The sequence below is a fragment of the Sebastes fasciatus genome, chromosome 12 (assembly GCF_043250625.1).
Source record: "Sebastes fasciatus isolate fSebFas1 chromosome 12, fSebFas1.pri, whole genome shotgun sequence".
In the NCBI taxonomy this organism is placed as follows: Eukaryota; Metazoa; Chordata; class Actinopteri; order Perciformes; family Sebastidae; genus Sebastes; species Sebastes fasciatus.
The window spans coordinates 16,101,106-16,124,508 of record NC_133806.1 but is presented as its reverse complement, the minus strand read 5'-3'; the positions used below and the strand labels follow the sequence as shown (position 1 = coordinate 16,124,508).

The 23,403-nt window shown below is 42.4% G+C and overlaps 1 protein-coding gene across 1 annotated transcript in view; it reads right to left on the bottom strand.

The window, feature by feature from the left end:
* itga10 (integrin, alpha 10) overlaps positions 1–23,403 on the bottom strand; it is a 31,173-nt gene that overhangs the window by 6,824 nt on the left and 946 nt on the right. Inside the window, exons 2-12 of the mRNA XM_074653548.1 lie at positions 15,299–15,410; positions 15,074–15,183; positions 14,897–14,985; positions 12,432–12,546; positions 12,206–12,333; positions 11,473–11,621; positions 5,294–5,444; positions 2,045–2,210; positions 974–1,047; positions 742–886; positions 121–269 (exon numbers count right to left, since the gene is read on the bottom strand). Coding sequence (XP_074509649.1) covers positions 121–269; positions 742–886; positions 974–1,047; positions 2,045–2,210; positions 5,294–5,444; positions 11,473–11,621; positions 12,206–12,333; positions 12,432–12,546; positions 14,897–14,985; positions 15,074–15,183; positions 15,299–15,410 — 1,388 coding nt within the window. The remainder of the gene's footprint in view (positions 1–120; positions 270–741; positions 887–973; positions 1,048–2,044; positions 2,211–5,293; positions 5,445–11,472; positions 11,622–12,205; positions 12,334–12,431; positions 12,547–14,896; positions 14,986–15,073; positions 15,184–15,298; positions 15,411–23,403) is intronic.

The following is a 23,403-nucleotide window of genomic DNA, read 5'->3' as shown; positions in this document are numbered from 1 at the left end:
ATGCTCCTTCAGCTTGATGCCACCAGGTGGAGTCATTGCTGTAATCTCTGACAAATGAGACTCTGGCTGTTTTCTGGTGAATAAACAAATAAGAGGCTGAAGGGAGAGGGGGGACTTTACCTGTTCTCCATTGAGGGCCTGCACAATGTTGACATCACCCTCATCGCTGAGTTCAAACAGGATGACTTTGCCTTTGTGTTTGAATCGAGGAGCACCAGCCACATAAAGCCTCTTCCAGTCCCCAACTATCACAGATGACACTGTGTAACCTGGAAACACATATAAATAAATAAATATACATGCACATCATCTATTACTACAACCTAATCTATAGCCTTCAGTGAAGAGTAAAAGAGTCATACTGGTGTTGTTGACCATTTTTACCGTGAAAATCAACTTGTGCTTCAGTTAAATAATGCGTCACATCTTGTTGACCGTAAATGTTGGTAATGTTTGCCTCATAGTACATGTTCATGCAGCTGAAAGTGTGGTCTGACTTCAGCCTGCTCTGAGGGCGATGTGTTTTTACGTGCTGGTGGTTAAGAGATCTGACGTGTGATGTGAGAGTTGGTTCCAGAGCTGGAGTTCGTTCACAAGCAGGCCCGGCCATAAGGGGAGAAAGGGGAAAGCTTTCTGGGGCCCAGCCGCTAGGGGGGTCTATGATAGCAATGCATTAACATGTGGAAACCACAAGTGTGATCCTTTTAGCATCATGTTCAGTGATGTGATGAATGCGGGTACCTAAATAAGCAGCATGATTTTTGAGCTCCAGTGGAAACTCGCTCTCAAAAGCCTCTCTTGGCGGCATGATGCGTCCGTTGGTCCCTTCCTTCAACACGCCACCATCCCAGTCATAGGCGCCCACCATCCCAAACAGGATGCCATCCTGCAGAATGGAGGAGGGCACGGATGAGACACACAAGTAAAAAACATGCACAGTTCACACATAGATACGAACAGCTACCGGACTTACATCCAGTAAGTGTGTTGAGAAGCCGATCTGAGACATCTCCATGTGGAACGAGCTCTCGTTGTTGCCCAGTGTGCCTAGAGGTGGACAGAGACAGCAAGTCAGAGTTCTCCGTCGTCACGTTTCTTTACACACCTCCTCCCTTCCTTCCTCTCCCTCTGAGGATCAGATCTAGATGGCATGATCAGCGCTCTTGCTCACCCTGAGGACCACAGGTGGCAGACGTGCCTCACCCTTTCCTCTCCTCCGGTCCCTTCCTCTCTGATTTCCCTAAACATTTAAAGGTGGCATCGCTTTTCATCACTCTTCCTCTCATGTTCCCGCAACTATTGTGATAGCTGCTGTACACTTCCTCTACCGTCTTTCACTTTTCTTGCTTTCGCTGCAGGACTACTGTGTATTTTCTCACATGGACCTAATCCTCCTTCCACCCTCTTAAATATTCTCTCTCTTCCATCTCATATTCTTGTATTTCATTCTTCCTCTTCTTTCTCAGACTTTCAGTTTTTGTATCCTCATGTTTGTGCTTGACTAATCAATCTAATTTATGAATCAAAGTATGTTGATTAATCTGACAGTGATACTGTAAAAAATGTGACAGAGTTTAATAAAAGGCTTATAGGTGTTGTACGTCTTAAAGGAGCAGCGTGTAGGATCTGGAGGTATCTAGCAGTGAGGTTGCAGATTACAACCAACTGAATCCTTTCCCGTGTGCCAAGCGTGTAGAAGAGCTAGGGTTGCTGACGTGAAAACGTGAATGGCCCTCTCTAGAGCCAGTTGTTGTAAGAGTAGCGTAGGTCATTTGGAGCGGAGTGAGTGGTGAAGCAAGAGAAAGAGAGCGGCGGCGACGACAGCCAGGTAAGGTTATCAACTCTGGCCTAATCAGGAAATGTCAACAGTGTTTGGTTTGGCTGTTCTGGGCTACTGTAGAAACCTGGCGGTGCAACATGGCGAACTCTGTGAAGTGGAGCCGCTGCCTACGTAGATATAAACGTCTCAGAACTACAACTTCGCTGCTTTCTTTCTTTCTCTTTTTTAAAACAGTGCATGAGTCTCATTCCCTGTATCACAAACCTTCCAGAGTGAAGATGCGATCTCCCAGGGCATCCACGATGTCATTGAGCGCGGCTTCATCGGTCACATTGAAAAAGTATTTCTCTTCTGGGTCGCTGGCGATAGACTTTATCTCTTTAATGAACGTCTCAGGGTCCTGCTGCCGACGGATGTAATGACCCAGAACCTGGAGGCCAGCGTGAGAAAAATAGAGAGAGGAAAAAGATTTTAAAAAAGAGAAAATGCGGTAAATGGATAAGCAGATAACACAAGCTCTATAAAACATTGACGGATAAAGCTGGAAGCAGAGAAAGGAGGTGAAAGCGGCAAAAACAGAGCACATGCACAGACACTTTGGCATGTATCGGAGCAATCACTTCTCCATGTTTCTGAGGGACAGTGAAGAGGGAAATCATAAAAGTCTGAGGGAAGATGTACTGAAGTAGCACACAAGTAATCTGGAGCTGCAGGATTTAACTGTAAATAAAATGATCGATTCAAATATTTAATCGCGATTAATCACATGATTGTCCGTAGTTAATCGCAAATTAATCACACATTTTATTATCAGTTCAAAATGTACCTTAAATGGGAGATTAAGAGACGTATTTAATACTCTTATCAACGTGGGAGTGGGCAAATATGCTTACTTTACGTAAATGTATGTATATATTTATTACTGGAAATCAAAACCCTCACCAAAATTTGGAGCAAGTTTGGAGCGTTCTTCACCCCCCCTCCCAACACGCTAGTATGACATGGTTGGTACCAATGGATTCCTTAGTTTGTTCTAGTTTCATTTGATGCCAGTATCTTCACTCTAGCTTTAGAAGTGAGTTCGCTACGACCTCCGAAAGATTGATTGCGTTAATGCGTTAAAGAAATAAGTGGCGTTAAAAAGAAAATATGCGTTAACGCTTTATTATCACGTTAACTTTGACAGCCCTAATAAACACACTTAATAGCTGTGTCACTGCCTGTGTAATCTACTGGCAATTAAGCCATACCTAAAGGCAACTGGAAAACATAAGAACGGAGGAAATGATAGCCACCGGGGATTTGTAAATGAGGAGTGCAGGCCCGGCTGCGAGGTGAAGAGATGACTGATGCAGGAGATATACTGTAGCGGCAGTGGCCTGTGGCTTAACGCCTGAAGTACAAATGAGAAAATTCCATAAGAGAAACCAAACCCAAGAATCTCCCCCTGTGACTCCAGCTGCCAAGCAAACTAAGGAAATCCTCTGTTTTCAAAAGGGTATGGGATGGAGAGGGGCTGTAGTGTGTAAAGAGCCTTCATATAAATATGTACATTAAATTCCACTCAGGCTGCCAACTGCTGCTGGCTTTTTACATAGTCATGAACAGAGAAGACCGGAAAGAGAAAGTCTTAAAATATAAAGCACAATTCCAGATTTAAGGGACTTAAATCACAATGGCATTTGATTATTGTATATGCATGCATGGCCCTGCGTAAACTCCCCCACAAACACACTTCCAGCCCCTGACCTGCACTGATGTATAAAACACAGTGTGCAGTGACCGTGCTCTTGTTTTGAAAGCTCTTCGCTCCCCTGTGAGCCGTTTTCACTCAACACACACAACCGACCCGCGTACTGTAGGCAGCAGCACAGAGAGCAACAAGTGGCGCTTACCTGTCACCATGCATCACTTTGACTTTTTGGACAAACACTCGACCACAGAACCCAACTCATTCTCTCTTGTTTTCTTCGTGCAGTTTTGTTTGTTTGTTTTTGCATTTAAGGCTGCGTATGCCTCGTTATCTCTGGTTGGCTGGTTACTTCTCTCAAATTAAACTTTTGCTGACCTAGCATTATGTTGTGCACGTAAGATAGAGTTGTTGTTTCTGTGGATAATCCACACACCTCTTGGGGATTGTCCAGAGTAACAGAGCACACTGTTTCTGGAAAGATGTTGCTGTTGAATTTTCTAGGAATTATTGGTCTGTCCACCACTTTGGTCCAGACTGAAATACCACAACTACTGGATATATTATAGTAGGAGGATTCTGAGAGGGCTTTGTAAGTTTTACATAGGAAGACATGTTGTTCTGCTCATATTATTTATTTTTTAATTTTCTGCCAAATATAGAATTTTACTTTTTTGATAATTTTGATTCGTCCCTATACCTTGGGTGACTGTTTGGAGTTTAATTGATGGAATAATAATCTCAATGTAACCATGAGGACAACCAGTGGAACTGTCTCCTCTGTACCTTGTCTCTTAAGACAGATATTAGAGTCTTTTATGTTGTTATTAAAATCAGGATTTCTGCTTTTTAATCCCCAATCAGATGATCTAAGGTATCGATATAAAACGATAACGACAAAACGATATAAAAATGTCTATTGTATATATTTTTTTCTATATTGTCTCTATTGCGATGTAGGCTAGGCCTGTATTTATATATTTATTTTTTCTCTATAATTTCACTTAAAACTGTTGTGTTCATTTTGCACTCAAGTTCTTAAAATGAGAAAATATTCAGAACTTTATTTTTTTTTGGCAAGAGTTTATATAGTTTTGAATGAAGTGTTTTCTTTGGCAAGAGATGTAAGATATTTTGTATTTTTTGTGTATGTTTTTCAAGAGGGCCCTAGTTTCAGAAATTGTGTTTTAGCTGTTGCAAAAAACTATAATTCAACCCTCAGGACTATCCAAACACGGTGTGACCAACTGGGACTGCTTGTTGCTGAACTTCTCCATCCATAAATTACTAAGTGCATCTTCATCGTCTGCACATATTTCTATAGTGGCACTCCTCATGCTCATGCTCTCCTCCTCTGTGGTCCCAGTGGTGTCTGGACGTTCCCCAGCTTCTCTTGTGGTGAAGGGAGGGGTCTGCAACCAGTCCAGCCACGAGAGCCTGTCTGCCCCTCTGCCTCCACTCAGTGTGTTGAGGGGGTCGGGTGGGGCTAGAAAGGAAGACTTTTAGTTCCCACTTGGCTATTTTAGTAGACCCAAGAGGTTCATTTGGTAATTTAGACATGTTATTTCAGGGGGAGTGGTGGTGGTATTGTGTGGATGCTTGAGGGTGTATGGTCGGCGTACCACTTTCACACAATGTGTGAGGAATGTCAAGGATGCTCTACAGTACACACCCCGCTGATAATGTAGGTTTCACTCTTGTCACTGTAGAAAGCTCCCGAATCAACATTTTGAGCATAAAACTCACCCAGAAATTAGGATTATTTTACGTTAGCAGGTCCTTTTAAGCAGAATGACCCATCGGACTTGATGAGGTGTACTCACAGCGATGGCGTATCTGGTGATGTTTCTGTCCACGCATTCGCCCAGAGCGTCTTGCAGCTCCTCCCCGTCGTGTGACTCTCCGTCCGTCACCACGATCATCACTTTGGTGGCGCCCTCCCTTGCTCCGCGCTCGGCACTGAACGCCTCCGTGCTACAAAGAAAGAAAGAAATGGACAGATGAAACATGTTGTGCTAGTTTACTAAAACATCCAGCTGAATGATTTTGAATCAAGACAGAGAACGCAAGAAAGAGAGCGAATGAAAATAGAAGGAAAGGAGTGAAAGAGCCTGAGGGCGAGGGAGGAAAGAAGGGAGTATCAGTCACTTGGTTTCCTAAAATCTCAAATAAACATTCCCCGATAAAGATAATATACAATTTCAAGTGCTTCTCTGAGAAAATGAACAGCCAGTGAAACACGGAGATTGGACTTAAATTCCCATCGAGCCAGATATATAAATGATCCAAATTACAACTGGACTTTTCCACTACTATATTGGTCATTTTTGGCTCACATACATCAGCTGCCAGTTGCCTCGAATTGGTCATCGCATGCGGCGTGCATGTGTCATTGCACACAGCGACCGCATCTGTGCATTCCCATCCTGTTGTGCCATGATACAGAGAGGAAACCTAAATGACAAACACACACGAACGGACCGAAGCCGCACCCTGTTTGTCTGCAGGAAACCTGTTCTCAGTGGGACCTGATTCAAGCGCTGAATAGGGTTGGTAAGCCTCAGACCAACGCACACACACACACAGTGAACTGGGGAGAGTAGTCACTGCGAGTGAACTCAGTCATTTTCAGGCCTAACTCCAGCCCTTGTCTAAATATAACATCGTGGTCAGCCGCAAGAAACTCAGAGTTAAAAACAACCGTTTCCCCTATGCAGTCTGCAAATTACATAGGGTGCTGCTGAGAAGGAGAGGAGAGGAGAAAACAGAAGAGAGGAATGGAAGAACAATAATGGAGAGGAACAACTAGAAAAAGATTGGATAAGATGAGAAACGAAAAATGGCAAACAACAAGTCTGGAAAGATGGAAAAATAGCTAGAAAATAGGGAGAGAAACAGAAACAAATAAGGAAGGTAACTGGAAGGGAGGGAAAAGGGTTGGGAATCCAAATTAAAAGAATGATAAAAGACCGTAAAATGAAGCCAAATATCACAACTCAGAAGTGCAAACACTGCTCTGATGTGGTTTTAATATTGGGTGATGTATACAGCGAAATAAAACTGGTGGGAAAGAGAGAAGAGAGAGTTATAAAAGGGGAAGGAAAGTGTTAGAGGAGAGGAGAGGAGAGGGGGTGATATGACGAGACAGAACAGACATAAACAGGTAAGAAGGGAAGGAAGAGTAAAAAGGAAAAGAGGGAAGCAGAGAAATATTAGGATGGAAGAAACAAAGAGATGAGAAAAGAGGGAAGGGGACATGAAAGAGGAGAGAAAGTGAGTGGAGCTAATTGGGAGGCCTGGTTGTATTTACAAGGCATTTTATGGAGTCACAGCAGTGTGGTAATGACACGGCACAGTGGTCGGTGTGTGTACTTTTGTGTGTGTGTGTGTGTGGGGGTGAGCGGGAGCGTCTCAGACGGGTGGAGCAATATAAAAAATCAGTGGCTAATCCAATTGTAGAGGGCTGTTTGATGTCCATGCGCCAGTCTGTCATCTACTCTGCATTCAGACTGTCCTCCGTGCATGTGCTCCGTCATTATACTGTCATTTACATGTCAACATCACACTGTTAGCAGGCTCAAAGCAACTTTTCCCGACACACATTTTTATGTATTGGGACCTCAATTAGCTCCAGGTTTTCCTTTTAAAACTGTGTTATCGCAGTTCTTTTTAAAGCTGATTTCAAGTCCTTTCAAATGATTTGTTGGGAAATACACTATTTTTCTTTCCTGCTGTTATTTAGATGAGTCTACATTAGGGATGTCACAGTACCAGAAATCTAGTAGTCGATATCAATATCAGTGAATTTACACGATTCTCGATACCAATTCGATACCACGGTAAAAAAAAACTAAAAAAACAATAAATCCCATGTAATTCAAAACGCACTCCTTTATTAAAACATTTGAACATTACAAGAAACAGAGGCATGTAGCCTTTAAGTAATAAATAAAAAGAAACGTCTATTAACATTGCAAAACAGAACAGTGGCATGTCCCCTTCAAGTATTTAAAACAGACCATATTGTCTGGATGTCTGTCTTTGAGGTGCTTTGCTAAATTGGAAGTATTTCCTCCTTTGGAAAGAAAAGTATGACGGCACCGTTACTGCACCGCACACTGGTTTTTGCGAATCTATTATTGCTCCTTGTAAATCCGCCTCGAACGCAAAGTACTTCCATACCCGACTCTTGCTATTTGTTTTCTCAACGAGCTGAGGCGGATGTAGCGCTGCAGCAGCTGCCATCTTTCACGTCTCAGGTTGTTGTTTTTTTCCGTGCTGTTACGGCGTTCTTCTTCTTCCTTCATTTCACAGCAGATGAGAACACTTGTTCCGTATACTGCCCCAATTAGATCCGGAAGAATCGCATCTCCAGTACCTCCGCTCCGGTACCAAATGACCATTACAGGCATCTTCGGTACCGAAGAAAACGAGTACCGTCACATTTTTAGAATTTTGGTACCGAGTTGGTACCGAAGTATCGGTTCTCGTGACACCCATAGTCTATATGAGTAAACATGAAGCTACAACCAGCAGCCATTAGCTTAGCTTATCATAAAGACTGGAAAGAAGGGAAACAGCTAGCCTGGCTCTGTCTCATCCTGACAGGATCTGCATGAAACCTGCCTTGACGGAGGTCTGCGCTCTCCGAGTGCACTTCTAGTTTATGTTGCTGTCTTGTTTAATGTCTTGCTTGCTTTGTCACCTCAAGTCATGTCAAACACTCTACAGCCGAGTCTCTTATAACGCTTGAATATGTTCTGTGAGTTTGTCTGTGAATGTGGTTAAGTCATCTCGGAGTCCCTGTTTGAGATCTCTTATATCTCTGCTAATGTTAGCTAGCATAGCTCGCAGTGCCTCCATGTGGTCTTGTTGGTCCAATTTGACCCCGGTGTCGTCCTCATTTTCACACTTGTTGAGATCTTTTCCATTGCAAACTGTTCTTTGCCTTTTATTGATTCTCCCCACGTATCACTACACTTTGATAGCATTTATGTTTTAAGTTATATAACCTACAGAATATTTGGTGGGTTTATTTCTACTGACTTGAGTGAGCTAAAGTCAAAGTCTTAAGTCTTCAAATTTGTGAGCTTTCTTGAGCTTTGCATGAGTGTGTACTGACTCTCCACACAAAAAAGCCTCCGGAGAGATATATTTAGGAGCTATGTTAGCTAAGTGCTTGGGTTTAGGGTTAAGTTTATAATAAGGACACGGTTAGGGGTAAAGGTTAAAGGTCAAAGATGCAGTGAAGAGGGTTAAAGTTGAGGTTGGGGGGGGACCAAGGAATGAATACCTTCAGTCCTTGTAAGCATAGTAATACAAATATGGGAATTTGAGTGTATGATGTGAGCCCTTAATATGTGTGTCGGTGTTCATCTGTAAGTGTGTGTACTGTAAGTGTGTGTGTGTATTTGTACAGCTGCAGGAGCACTACTTGGCTGACCAGGCTGGGTCAGGCTGTGCCACACCTGCAGCCGTGCTGAGCCAGCAGCCGCCTGGTCCAGCTCAGCTAATCTCACTGTTTTTCTACCCCGTCACTTTCCTGCCTCGTGCCAGCGCTGCTATCTGTCCATCTGTATGTGTGTGTGTGTGTGTGTGTGTGTGTGTGTGTGTGTGTGTGTATGAGCAGGAGTACGTATGTTTGTGTAAGTTGATTTCTTTACCCTGACACACGCACCTGAGAAAACTTTCACTTTAAAAATGTTCAGTATTTCTTTTTCTTGTCATGAGCACTGATGAGTCTACTGATGTGTTTTCACCATCTGACAGGGTGGGAAAGGTAGTGACGTTTAAAGGTAAAGAGCAGAGAGAGTGTGTGTGTGTGTGTGTGTGTGTGTGTGTGTGTGTGTGTGTGCAGTAGTAGTATCTGGATTTCCCATCAGTGGCGTTTTAATGCCACAGTTACACTATTTTACTGGCTCCGTTTTCCAGTCACCTCTTTTCAACTACCTTTTAAATGTTCCTCCTAAACTTCCTCCAACTTTTACCTTTAAATGTACCAGAAAACAGGAACTCTCCAATTACCTATGTGTGTGTGTGTGTGTGTGTGTGTGTGTGTGTGTGTGTGTGTGTGTGTGTGTGTGTGTGTGTGTGTGTGTGTGTGTGTGTGTGTGTGTGTGTGTATGTGTGTGTGTGTGTCTAGAAGTAGAACACCTCTCCAACACACACACACACACATCCCAAGAAGGAAGCTGTGGCCACACATCGGGTCTGGGTGTGGTGCTCCATGTGGGTATGACTTTAATAAAGCAGGAATTTTATTTTGAAAAGAAAGAGATATTTTAAGACTTGGAGGTTTCACGCAGCCACTGACCCTCAACGTATAGAGCTGTTTCTTTAGACTCTGGTTACCGGCTTAAAAACCCCCCACATACTTCTACAAAGAACAGTCATGAACTGGGCAGCAATACAAGTTAAAGGAGAGTATTTTAAAAATGGACTACACTTTTTTTATAATTTTTTATCACAGTAACTGCCGATTGCAGGTGCTTAAAAAAACAACTATTTGAACTAGGGCTGTCAATTGATTAAAATATTTAATCTCGATTAATTGCACGATTGTCCATAATTAGTCGTGATTAATTGCAAATGAATCACACATTTTTTACCTGTTCAAAATGTACCTTAAAGGGAGATTTGTCAAGTATTTAATACTCTTATCAACATGGGAGTGGGAGAATATGCTGCTTTATGAGAACGTATGTATATATTTATTATTGGAAATCAATTAACAACAAAAAACAATGACACATATTCTCCAGAAATCCACACAGGTACTGCATTTAGCATAAAAAATGACTTGACTAAGACTTGAAAATGACTTGACTATGAGTCAAGGCTTTGATTGAGGAAAAAAACACATTTGGTATTGTTTGGTATACGCACAATTTGGAGCAGCTTTATGTTTCCCGTGTTACAATGTGTGTGCAGACACACTGAACTGCAGGCTGCAGAGTGTGTTTACCACTGCGACCGCCAGCAGCCCTCGTCCCTTATCATGTTGCTTTTTCATACATCAGCGGACTAATTTACCTAATCTTCGCAGCTCTATAGACCACTATGGAAACGCACACAACAACGGGCAGAACGGGGCTTAATGTACTATTCATACTAAAGTATGACGTAAATTAAGTATGTAGTACGTTCACACTGCATAGTATTTGGATTTTGTGTACGTGAGAAATGTTCGGATGTATACTACATTAGCAAGAATTTCTGAGTGTGTGACGTGAGCTTACTGCACATACTCAACTGCACCACAATGCATTGCGTCTGGGTGCCTTGAGACCGGCCGTCACGTCGTGAGGTTTTGAGCCAGGCTAAGCTGTTAATATGTCACTTTATTAAGTTTTAATATGTTTTCAGGCAAGAAAGTAAAAATTAAGATTTCCAATATGTAATAAATGTATCCAAATAACGGCTGTTTGGAAATTTGCTGCAACGTTTTCGGAGATGTGACTGAGCCGCTGGCGGGGGTGCAGCCGTCAGTCATGTGATACGTCTTGCTTGAGTATACTTTAGTGTTAACAGTAGGTTAATCGTTAATTTAGTAAGTGAGTGAGTATAGTATGCGGGGTGTTAGTATGCGGGGTGTTAGTATGCGGGGTGTTAGTATGCGGTACGTTAGTATGCGGGGTGTTAGTATGCGGGGTGTTAGTATGCGGTACGTTAGTATGCGGGGTGTTAGTATGCGGTACGTTAGTATGCGGTACGTTAGTATGCGGTACGTTAGTATGCGGTACGTTAGTATGCGGTACGTTAGTATGCGATTTTATCTGATCTCTTTGTGAGCCAAAATCAGCCTCATGGGTTCATACTCAGACTAGAAAAACAGTCCTGATTGTCATTATAACTACAAATTATACAGTGATATATTTAGAGAATGTTTCACCAGAATCTAAACAGCCAGACAGTTTCCAGTCAGCCAGCCAAATCTACAGTATGTTTTAGTACAAAGAACATCAGCCAGTAAGAGTGAAGTAACAGTGATTGACAGGCCTACCAGGCCGTGTGGATGGCGTAGGCAGTGCGCGTCTCTCGTCCCTCCTGTCTGCTGATGTTCTTGGCGGCCTCCACCACCTCCTGTGTGGTCTGGTAATCCTTCAGAGACCACTCGTGGACTGCTACCTCGCCATACTGCAGTATACCAACCTGAATGTGCACACAGAGACATAAGTATTTCAGCGATGCCACATGTTCATGGTTGTGCTGGCACATAGTTGTGGAAAGCAACATCTGAGACTCTTGTTTCTGGGGTGAGCTATCTCTTTAAGTACCAATCCTGTTCTTTAAGCAAACAGTGCACTTGGGGAATTTTTGAATTAATTCAAAAACCAGAGGTATTTCCTCTTCACCTCACATTGCCTGCTACCCCTTACCCTCCCTTTTCTAAACCCAAACCCCCTCTCAGTCCTCTTGTTGTTCAGCTCAGAATAACGTCCCCAGATCCCCCCCTCCGACTTCCATTCCTCCTAAACCTCAACTTCGCTCTGCTCTCGTCCCTTTACATTACTAAAGCAATTCATTCTGCTCATATTTGCCAAACTGGTTCCTGTGTCACTCTGCGCATGTTTTCACTCAAGGGACTAGTTTGTCTTACTCCTCTGGGCAACAGCTAAAAGGGGTTCCAGAGATTTAAGTGGGAGACTCGCTCAAATTCAAACCCACAAGTTTCCATTACTAATGTAAATACTATTTATAGGCAGTGCAAATACACATTGGCTTTGCACTTTTACCTGCATCTGGTCCAAGCTGATGTGGAACTTGCTGAGGATGTTGCTGAGGAAGTTCTGGACCTCGTACCATGGGTAGATACTGTTGGAGCCATCCAGCACGATCACGATGTCCATGTATGTGGAGCACCCTGTCACATGTGGGAGTTAAAAAAAAATATTTGGTTGGTTAAACCAGGCCTGTGCAGCACATTTCTCTGCTTAAATGTGTGTGCAAACGTGTGGTTACTTTGCGCTGTTGGAGCGATGGTCGCTCTTGGTTGTAGGTCATCGCTGACGGAGGCACATATGCCGGTGCTGAACATAGACGTACCACACTCCTGAGACCACAGAGGGGCACATGCCTGCCAAACACACAAACATATACAAACACATCAACATCTGTCGCACAGGTGAAGCAATTCCGGGAGCATCTACAGTCAATTTGAGCGGTTTATATTTTCAAGTGTTTGTGTTCCTCTCACAAGACGTGTAGGTGGTCATCAAAGGGTTTAAACACGTAGACAAATGTGGTCGGGCGACTGAATAAACACAGAAAATAAAGACTAAATGAGGACAAAAACAAGAGGGAATAAGTCATGGAAAAACTACAATAGTGTGGTTTTGGGGGGACAGAAAAAGAGCGACTATTGTTGACGTGTTGGCAGTCGCTGTTGTCATGAGTGGTTTAACAGAGCTGGAACAGTAGACCAGTAGAGCAATTTAAATCTGATTGTGTGTCGGGGGGGTGAATGTGGGGTTGGGGGGAGGCATCGTATAAAAATATTTCTGTCTTCAAAGCATGCCGTTTATTTGGCTTTCATACCAAGGGGGAGGAATAAGGGGGGAAGTGCGGAAAGAGAAGATAAAAGAGCGTACATACAGCAGAGAGACAAAAGACCGAAAGTGGGGTGAAATGGGGGGAGAACGAGAGAAAGAGAACATCCTGGTTTTGCTCGCCCTGTCATTATGAACGGGTTTCTCCTCAGGCGTACAGACGGGGCAGAGAAGAAGGGATGAGAGAAAGGAAGGAGGGAGAGGACGGAGGAAAGCGAGAGAGGTGCTATGGCTTTTGGTAGGTCTGTCATTAACAAAGGGCCGGAGACGCATTCCGATCCTGTTATAGACCTGACCACTGGGGTTCAGATAAACACACACACACACACACACACACACACACACACACACACACACACACAGTAGAGTGGGATAAACTGAATGGCGTTCGTGAACTGTACACGACTCCACACCCGGAGAAGCAGTAAAAACCAGGCAGACAGCAAAACACGCGAGCACACTTGCTTAACACACACACACACACACACATGAACTTAGACACAGTAACTAACATACAAACACACGTACAAAACACACACTTCTGCTCGCTGGCCCAGGCACAAGTGTGTTCCTCTGCGAGCCAGAAGCCTCAAAACTGGAGAAATTGGAGAGCAACAGCGAGATGTGTGTATCAGAGTAATAGACTCCAGTTAGTCTTGAGTCACAAAAAGGAGGACTTGCACTTGACTGCTCTGAGATTTGACTTTGACTTGAGAACAAAAATCAGTATTAGTCTTAAATTTGTACCTCCTACAATCTCACAAAAATAGAGCATAAATTGGCCAGAGGAAGCGGGCTTTGCACAATTACAGTAATTACGGTATTATGCCTACGCATTGAAAGCATGGTCTCAATTCAGTCAGCCAACTCAGTCTATGTGTTTGACATTGTAAATGTGCCAGCCCTGTCTCCTCAAAATGATGTTCCCATACAACTAAACTGCATTTTCACTTAAAGCTGCAGTAGGCAGAATGTTTTTGGCATCATTGGGCAAAACATCCATAATAACCTTTCAACATATTGTAATTCAAGTGTTCTGAGAGATAACTAGACTTCTGCACCTCCTCATTGCTCTGTTTTCAGGCTTTAAAAAGTCTAGTCCGTGACGGGAGACTTTGACCAATCACAGGTCGTTTCAGAGAGAGAGCGTTCCTATTGGCTGTTCATTCAATAACAGCTGTCAATCACTTGCAAACTCCGATCAAACGGTCAAACTAGGCAGCACTGATGTTACTGTAATGCCTATCTACTACTGTAATCACCTCAAATGTTTTCAGAAACATCTTGTAGTGTACTGTTTAGCTGTAAAATGAGAAAGCGTGCTCCGGCTGGTGGGCGGTGCTTATATCGAGCGACCATTATTGAAAGTTACATGGTATAATAACTAGTATAATTAGCAAGAAAGTCCATTACAGGCGGGCGGGTTAAACAAACACAGGACTTTCCCCCAGGAGACCCGTGTGAAACTAAAAGTCAAGGTTCAATGTCGTTGTCACTTTAAGCCAAACCATGATGCTTTTTTAACTAAACGTAACAAAGTAGTGTTGTTGCGTTTTTTGTTTTGATTGTTTCAATTTACAATGTTAAGCATGTGTTTAAAACTGCGACCGTAATCCGGGAGAAAATACATTTCCCTCGAAACGCAGTTTAGTTGGTTGAATGTGCATATGAATCTCCAAAAAGGTGTCCAGGAAGTGGAGGATCAGTGAACCGAACATGGTCACACATAAAGTCAAATAAAAATACCCCACAGAGATGATTCATTAAAATTCTGTGAAACAAACACAGCTTGGTCTCACCACATCCCTTCAGGCTCCCACACACAACCCCAATGCTCACGTAGCAAAAATCTTGTTTGTCAGTGTTGAAACCACTTACCAGGAAGCCGTCAGGTGAGTCTGGAGTCAGCGTCATTCCCAGGTGAGAATTCCTCAGGTTTTTAGAGATGTTCTGGAGAGCAATCTCACCTGACATAGATAAACAGACCAGTTTATTGTAGCATCTGAGTAACACGTCAGGGAGAGTTGATTTGTTAAGGATGTTTGTTTCTCTCACCTAGATTCATTTTGCTGCAGTTTGAGTTCCTCTCCTCTCCCACGATGCATTTGTACACGTCTCCTTTCCTGTTGTTGGGCGGCCCGTCCCACGGAGCACCAACCAGCATCCTGCAACAGAACGACACAGTCAGTCATTTATCATCATAACACTCATTGTACATCCTCTTTGTGTAAGTATCATGACAGTTTAATTATTTCTTCATTCACACAAACACAAACTTACGACTTCTCTCCATTTGATTCATGTTGTAAAACAGAGAAGCCAAACAGAGCGTCCTCTGGACCGGTGAAGATGCGCGGATGCTTTACATCTATGTTGAAACACTGACACAACCCTGAAAGACATAATGTGAAAGTAAGCGTGCATGAACCATTAGTTTATCATTATTTCACTCTTGATTACTGTGACTCTGTTCAATTCATCTCTTTGGAGACAACACGTTTTTGTATTTTTTTTATTTGCATTCCCTTAACCTCTAATACCCCGTGGGCACGTGGGTCAGTCATCACAAACTCATGCTTTGCAGACAAACTTTGTTCAGTCCCACAGAACTGTGTCGAAATATTAAATTGTAGTGAAGATCCCAAAGTTTCCAAAGATACCAAATATGTCAGGCTGAATTTTGAGAAAACGTATATATAAAATGATCCATATGACATCTAGAATATTTCCATATGATGAGATGGTGCAGTCATAATATAACATCACAGAGCTTTATTAATAACACAAGTCTTGGGTTTGAGTCTTTGGTTTCACTCAGTGTAGACATAATATAGCATAAATGAAGAGTTGGAACTGGCTGATACAGAATATAGATGTGGTACTTCCAGACAGTGTAGAATAACATGATTGTTCCAACCTTAAAGCAACTTAAAGGGGAAAACTGGATTTTCGCTTTTTGCTGAGAGTTGGATGAGAGGATCGATGCATCTCTCATATCTGTCCTTTAAATATGAAGCTAGGTCTGGGCAATATATCAATGTTATACCGATATCGTGATATGAGACTAGATATCATCTTAGATATTGTAATATGGCATATGTGTTGTCTTTTCCTGGTTTTAAAGGCTGCCTTACAGTAAAGTGGTGTAATTTTCTGAACTTAGACTGTTCCAGCTGTTCTATTATTTGTCTTTATCCACTTAGTCATTATATCCACATTACTGATGATTATTTATCAAAAATCTCATTGTGTAAATATTTTGTGAAAGCACCAATAGTCAACCCTACAATATCGTCTCAATATCGATATCGAGGTATTTGTTCAAAAACATCATGATAGTTGATTGTCTCCATGTTGCCCAGCCCTATATGAAGCTATAGCCAGTAGCTTGCTAGCTTAGTTTGGCATAAAGACTGGAAACAGCTAGCCTTGCTTTGTCCAAAGGTAACAAAATCTGCCTGCCAGCACATCTGAGGCATCACAAATTAACACGTGATATCTCGCTTGTTCAATTAGTACCAAAACCAAAGTGTAAAACAGAACAAATCGCCGTTTTACAAGGGGTTATAGGCCAGACTTTTTAGTAACTTCATATTTATTGTACAAACATGAGAGTGGTATCAATCTTCTCATCTAACTCTCGGCAAGAAAGTGAATAAGCGTGTTTCCCAATTTGCTTTAAGGTATTAAGAATACGAGTTGACATAAGCAATATTAAACAGCCGTTAAAATCAGTCAAAAACTTGCAAAATTTGGAGCTGGAAACCGTGTGTACACAACTTAACATCTACAGTGCAGAGTCAGATTATTATTTTCCCTCTCGGCCTTGGGAGAGGGGATTTGAGAGAGGGAGAAGAGGGGGGCTGAAAAAGATGGATAAACAGAGTGACCAAAGGCAACCTCTGAAGAAACAGGGAGTTCAGTCTGAGGGGAAAGAGGGAGAGGAGAGGGGAGAGAAGAGGCAAGGCAGGGAAGGGTGTGGGTTAGAAAAACTATGGAGTATAGTAAGCCCCCTGTTGTGACACACAAGCCTGCCCTTCATACAACGAGAGCGAGAGGTGAGGGAGACACAGAGAAGACAGAGAGCAACAAGATGGCAGTCAGACAAGCTCACTGAGTTGTGAACATTTAGGTGTAAACTGACGCATGAAAACATGTTGCTACTGGCAAAATGAAAGACACACACTCTTATTTCTTCACAGTCTGAAGGGGAAAGTCTAAATACGGTTTTCCAACAGCAGAAAAAAGACATAAAGGTTGATTAATACACAGCCACACGGATTAAATGTTTCCTGTTATGCTAATCAGAGTGAAACTGAATGAACAAATAGTAACAAGAGCTTTCTGATGACCTTTTAGAATTCAAAATAAATAAGATTTAAGATGAATGACTCATTCATTCATCACTGCAGGTCTTCACATTAGTAAATTGATTTATTGTGAGCTGGTGCATCCAGGAATTTAAAGTTTTCTGGAAACAGTAATGTAATTCAAAATCAAAAAAAGTCACAGAACTCTTCTCCAGTTCTTTGGTTATCTACATCATGCCTCAGGTCTCAGGTTGTCTCTGGTTCCTTTATAGACTATACAGTCCATCAATTAGTCATGTAATATTTTAAAGCATAACATGTACTGTAACTAACCATAAATAGTTTACTGGATATAAAATACAACAATAATTTTTGCTCATACTTTTTACCAATATAAGATATTTTGCATGCTAGCAGCTCTGTGAGGCTGTAAACACAGCAGTGCTTTGAGCTACATGCTAACATGCTCACAATGACAGAACTAACATGCTGACTTTTTAGCAGGTATAAGATTTATCATGAATACCATTAGTGTGTTAGCACGCTAACATTTCCTAATTACCGGATGGGAAAGTCATTAACCAGAGTATTGGACAAATAAACATTTTGACCTGATGATGGCACTAGATGACAAGTCAGGGGAACACCAACGTTACTACAGTTCATCATGAGGTGGACATGAATGTGTGTGTGACAAATTCATGGCATTAAGGCATCCAGTTGTTGAGACATTTCACTCAGAACATGTGAACCTCATGGTGGCGCAAGAGGAAATGTCAGGATCATACCAAGGCTGTTTGTGTGTTTCACATTTGGATCAATTTTTGTACTAAAATGTATAAAAAATTAGGGTGGTCAAAGTAAACGCAATAATAACGCATTAACGTGAATTGTTCTAGTGGGCTCAGTTTTAAAGCTAGAGTGAAGATACTGGCATCATACGAGACTACAAAATATGAGGAATCCATTGATACCAACCATGTTATACTAGCTTGTCGCGTAGGAGGTTAAATAACGCTCCAAACTTCTGCTAAATTTTGCCAAGGAAAAACTGGCATGGCCATTTTCAAAGGGGTCCCTTGACCTCTGACCTCCAGATATGTGAATGAAAATGGGTTCTATAGGTACCCACGAGTCTCCTCTTTACAGACATGCCCACTTTATGATAATCACATGCAGTTTGGGGCAAGTCATAGTCAAGTCAGCACACTGACACACTGACAGCTGTTGTTGCCTGTTGGGCTGCAGTTTGCCATGTTATGATTTGAGCATATTTTTTATGCTAAATGCAGTACCTGTGAGGGTTTCTGGATGATATTTGTCATTGTTTTGTGTTGTTAATTGATCTACAATGATAAATATATACATACATTTGCATAAAGCAAACATATTTGCCCACTCCCATGTTGATAAGAGTATTGAGTAATTCACAAATCTCCTTTTAAGGTACATTTTGAACAGATAATAAATGTGTGATTAATTTGCGATTAATCGCGATTAACTATGGACAATCTTGCAATTAATCACAATTAAATATTTTAATTGATTGACAGCCCTAATAAAAGTGCAACGTGTACTGTACAGACCGACAACAAATGCATCCACGTTTATTTCCTGTTTCAGTGTGTTTGCTGATGCTGTCAGTAGCTGACAGGAATAACTGTCCTTGCTCCTTCTTCCTCCACAATTCCACCTAAATTAAAGAGCATCATCGTGTAGTATTTTCTGTTCAGTCTCAGAAATGCTATACTACTCTTGACAGTTGGTATTTAACTCTTCCCACTTGTGCATCTACTGTTTGTTATTTGTAGCCCTGGAAAGCAGGGTGTGTAGGATGTGCTTGGCTAAAGGGGATTTCTAAATAAATTAGAGTTGACATGTAATTTAGCAGCATCCGGGGCATCCACAGTAACTCTCCTACTGTACATAACTCAGTGATTCCACTGGAGAAAAGTAGTCCAGATGGGGAACAAGACCAGAACACTGCTGCCGTGATTATACAGCAGCTACTCACACACTTGTATATAGATACTTCCCCACAAATACACACTGACACACACAGCCACAGTTACCTTGGCCAGGCCAATCAGAGGGGGATTCCACTTGGTTTTGAGTGGGAAACTAGATATGTGCAATGTTTCTCTTCCATCTCTGCTTCTGCGTTTCTCACATGCTGTTGTCTTTCTACCTGCTCTTTCGTTTTCTCCTCTGTACAGATGTTTTTCCCTGTAATGTCATTGCATTTTCAGCCAAGTTTCTTCTTTTTCTTGTACTCAGATTTACTCACTGAACATCTACAGCTACAAATATGTGTGTTTTTATAGTGTGACTCTAAAGATGGCAATGCCGTTCAGCCGATCAGTTCACCAGTTCGGTCCAGACTGAAATATCTCAACAAATATTTGATGGATTGTCATAAAATTACGTACAGTCTTCCATGTTCCCCAAAGCAGGTTGTTCTCATACATATGCCCATATATACCTTCGAAAAAGTAATGAACTGTAATTTGTACATATATCCCACGAAATTAATTTGTAGGCCAAGGTCTAGGCTACTTTATGCAAATCCAGCCTGACTCGCCACCTCTGGAAACTCCCTAGAAACCTTTAAACTAACCGTCGTCGATCTATAATAAAGACAGACTGAGCAGCTGCATGGCTTATTTCTTGCATGAAATGTTTTCAGAAACACATTTCGATGAACTATTTTCGTAATAAAAGAGTTTCTAAATGAGCCACCATGTCCGTTCCGGTTTGAAAGCTGGGAGCAGTAGCCCACAAGGGAAAGTGTTCATCCAGTCAGGTGCCTAGTGTCTAGTGGCAGCCCATCAAGCGTCCGATGCTGGAAAGCAAGGCGATCCAAAAACGCTAGTCACAAGTCTTGTTTTGGCTCATCTTGCAGATCTGAGTGAGCTAATATTTCAACATCCAAACCTCCAGTGACTTGGATGAGATTCAGCCATCTACCGGATTCTACACAGATGTTTAATACACTTCACCGATGGGAAGATGCGTAGGCAAGGACAGAGTCATTCCTTAATACTAAACCTTCCGTTTCCATGGCCAGAATGAATAAAAATCTTTCTATCTAGCCTTGTTGCAACACGTTATTCTCTCCCACCAACCCTCTTATACATAGTGTAGTTAAATATTTCTGTTTCTTCTTGTGGCAACATCACCCACCCTCTCCGATTCCAAATTGCTTTCCCCAACAAACCAGGCCCCCTGATAACAACCCATGCTACTGATTTTCTCTGTCATCCTCCTATTTCACTCATAAACCATAAATTGCTCCTTTCTTTTACCCCCCTCTCCTAAAACACACACACCCTGAAACTCTACCACAAGGCCCCCCTCTCCCTCCACAGCCCACAAAACTGTACCATCGTTCCCTGTTTTCCCTGTCCTGTCCTCCCTCCCTCTGGCTTCATTTTCATTGGGGTTTATATATGACACTGTACCGCAGCCTGTCTGACCACCCATCGCCATGACTACTGGCGGCAAACATTTATCAAGTCAAACTGGGTCCAGATTCTCTCAACCACACGTTCGGCTCTGGGCGCTACCGCTGCTGGATGCGTATGGCTGTGATTGTGCAGTATATGTATAGGTCTGGGCACAGAAACTGAACTTAAAGGGAGCATATCATGAAAAACTCACTATTTCAGTGCTGGTGCACATACATTTGGGTATCTGGAGTGCCTACCAAACCACAAACTGTGAAATAAGACAACCGCGTCAGAGTATTTGTGGGTTGCCGATCAGAAAACCTGATTCAACAAGCCATTCAGATTTGGCTCCCCTTCCTATGCCACTTGCCAGCCCTGTCTCCTAATAATTACGTTCCCATACAACTTAAATGCATTCTCAATTACGCTTGGAAGGACGCTTGTTTTTGACATATCGCACATACGTTTGTAAGTCCGCGGACGGCTGCAGCAAGTGACATAGTACAACGAGCGATGCACAGAGCAGGTGACGTCGTATATCGAGCAACAGTTATTGAAAGTTACGTTGTATGATAACACGCCTAAAAATGTCTTAATCAACGTTCGGTTGTACTTAGCTCCACCCTCTTGTGTCACTTCGGGTTGCAAAAACCAGGATGGCGACGGCCAAAATGCTGAACTCAAGGCTTCAAAACGGCAGTCCTCAAACCAATGGGTGACGTCACGGTGATTACGTTTACTTCTTATATACAGTCTATGGTATGAACCTGAAAATGATGATATGTCCCCTTTAACACTGCAATGTTTTACTATATGCCAGCACTTATATTAATATGCAGAGACTTTGATGTATGTTGTTTTAATTGGACTAACATATTTAAGTTTCCCTTTCTCCTTGTCTGTTTCTCTGTCCCTTTCATTTACATCCCTGACTTATAGCACCTCTGTGAAATGTCCTGCAGTGGAGATGTCTGCTCGACTGTCTGTTTCTATCATCTTTATTTAACCGACTCGTGTTTCCCATGCATCCCCTTCCTTCACCTCTTCTCACCCCCTTTCACAGATTTTCTCTCCATTATCTCGTTCGCGTTGTGTTCTCATCTCTGTCACCCTCTCGTGGGGAATGGGGGAGGAAGAAGAGGGGGCGTAGGAATGAAAGTCAGCAACTTATGGGAGAGTAAAAAAAAACACAAGAAGATAGCTGGGAGAATAATAGCGAAGATGTATGAATAACTGGAGTCAAAAAAACACCTGTGTTCGACATCTCAGTAAAACATAACAGAGTGTAACAGGCATGGGAGGCCTGCTGTCCACATCAGGGGAGCTCTGCTCAAACCATTAACATTACACACATACTCGCTCACCTACATGCTCCTGTATGACACATGCACAACTCACACACATTACACTAAGATCACATAAGCTACAGTACAAATTCAATCAAAGGTTGCACAGTTAAAGAAAAGGGGAACAATTACCCTGTACATGCTTCATTTAAACTGATAATGGAGGGGCATGTGTAAAACCAAACCACAGGCAACATTTGGCTGCTGGCATGTGTAGATAGGTGTGTGTAGAAGTATGTGGTCCTCACTCATTCCTTCTGGATGAGAAGCATTTCCGCATAGCATGAAAACTGGCTGCGTGGATTATCATTTTTCAGTCTATACGTGTTACGGTTTGGCACAGATGCCAACATCTTATTCTGACTTCAGCGACTGTCTGTGTGATTCAGAGCAGGTACAAACTTAACATGCCTTGCACGACATAATATCTCAGCCTATTGATCTCATTTTGCTTCATGCTACAATGCAGCAGTTAAACCGCTGCTTATCAGCTGCATAAACACTTAGTGTTGGTAGACAACAATGGTCTTTTTCTTTTAGGTTCCTTGCCGGGCGAGCAGCTCAATGAGGTGTGTGAGGTTGCCCTGACACGACGGACATGAGCACAGGAGGGTGGCTGATGTTCATGGCATGGCATAGGCGCCCTATTAGGGGAACTTTAGACTTCAAGTCTAAGCGATGGATGTGGCTGATATGACCGGTGTGGTTGAGTTACACAGCTGCCAGGGTTAGAAGGTGTCAGCTGTAAGTGGAGATGAACCAGTAACCTTTTGGCAGAGGATCTCTGATCGCTCCAAACATCTTCTGGTAGCTGGAGGCCTCCAACGAGAATGAAATGCTTCCTCAGTACTGTCATAACTGATGGATTTACTAAAGGATCAGACTTTGATCAAGGACCCATATACTTTGTTGGACTCATGCACAACTTCCTCTATACCTTTGATCTGCTTGACAAATGGAGTGTGACCATAATGTACTTCTCTCCTGCACACAATCACGTTAGGAATGTCTTCATGGTCAGTCGCTTACTGTCACACAGAATAAAGCTCTTTGAGACTCTGAGGGAGGCACGTGTGACACAATCATTCACACATGTTGTCTGTTAAAGTGCAGAAGTTGTGGAGGTTAATGTCCATGTCACCCAGAGAGACAGTGCTGGAGGAGAGGAGAGCAACTGGGAAATGAAGAGGCATCAATCATGGAAAAGAGGTTGACTTTAGTTGTCTAAAATCCCCCCCTCCTGCTGTTCAGTTATTTTTAAGAACAGCAAATGTGCAAAA